This window comes from Colobus angolensis, unplaced genomic scaffold (genome assembly GCF_000951035.1).
Source record: "Colobus angolensis palliatus isolate OR3802 unplaced genomic scaffold, Cang.pa_1.0 Scaffold81, whole genome shotgun sequence".
NCBI classification, from domain to species: domain Eukaryota; kingdom Metazoa; phylum Chordata; class Mammalia; order Primates; family Cercopithecidae; genus Colobus; species Colobus angolensis.
This window is the reverse complement of record NW_012121932.1, coordinates 11,602,926-11,604,099: the sequence shown is the minus strand read 5'-3', so window position 1 is coordinate 11,604,099 and position 1,174 is coordinate 11,602,926. Positions and strand designations below refer to the sequence as shown.

General features: G+C 45.8%; 1 protein-coding gene across 1 annotated transcript in view; it reads left to right on the top strand.

Moving 5' to 3' along the window:
• Positions 1-1,174, top strand: part of NVL (nuclear VCP-like) — a 128,520-nt gene that overhangs the window by 82,563 nt on the left and 44,783 nt on the right. Inside the window, exon 21 of the mRNA XM_011929511.1 lies at positions 847-928. Coding sequence (XP_011784901.1) covers positions 847-928 — 82 coding nt within the window. The remainder of the gene's footprint in view (positions 1-846; positions 929-1,174) is intronic.

Sequence of the window (1,174 nt, the reverse complement as noted above, 5' to 3'; positions counted from 1 at the left end):
GGCATATATTCTGCTTTGGAGCTGGGGAACAGGGTGGGGTGGAGTGGGAGTAATAAATAAATAAAATGAGGCTGGGCGCAGTGGCTCACGCCTGTAATCCCAGCGCTTTGGGAGGCCGAGGAGGATGGATCACCTGGGGTCAGGAGTTCAAGACCAGCCTGACCAACATCGTGAAATACTGTCTCTACTACAAATACAAAAATTAGCTGGGTGTGGTAGTGGGCACCAGTAATCCCAGCTACTTGGGAGGGCGCAGCAGGAGAATCTCTTGAAAATCCAGGAGGTGGAGGTTGCAGTGAGCTGAGATCGTGCCTTCGCACTCCAGCCTCGGCGACAGAGCGAGCCTCTGTCTCAAAAAAAAAGAAAAGAGAAACGGTGAGAGGATAGAGAGTGACTAGTGGTTAGGGAGAGGAGGCTAATTTAGGTGCTGTTGCCTAGGAAGACTTCTTCAGAAAATGGCATGTGTACATGAACCCAAAGGATGTGAACCAAGCTATGCAGAAATCTGGGAGATGAGGGTATTCCAGATAGAGAACAAATGGTATACAGGCCCTGAGAGGAAAACAAGCTTGGCATGTTAGAAAACCAGCAAGAAGACCTGTGTGCCTAAAGCAAAATGAGTAAGGGGGACAGTGATAGAGAGGTGCAAGGGGCCTTTTAAGCCACAGTAAGGGGTGTGGATTTTATTCTGATGTGATGGGGAGCTATTGGAGGGTAATGAGCAGTTTTCCTAACAGTTTGGTAACTTTTAATACCCTTGACTTCCTTGTAATCTTTCTGATATATTTTACTTTATACATTGAAAAACGTTTAAGAAGCAATCCATAAACTTTCTGTATTCCAAAGAAGTCCTTGACACAAAAGATACTCTGAACCAGAAGTTCTACGGTCAGTCCATGGAGAATTTGTGTGAGCTTAATGGGAGAAAGTAAGAAGTGGTAAAATTTGAGACATATTTTGAAAGTAAAACCAATAGGATTTTCTGGAATTAGATGTGAGATAAGAGAAAGAAAATAGGCCAGGCGTGGTGGCTCAAGCCTGTAATCCCAGCACTTTGGGAGGCCGAGACGGGCGGATCACAAAGTCAGGAGATCGAGACCATCCTGTCTAACACGGTGAAACCCCGTCTCTGCTAAAAATACAAAAAACTAGCCAGGCGAGGTGGCAGCGCCTG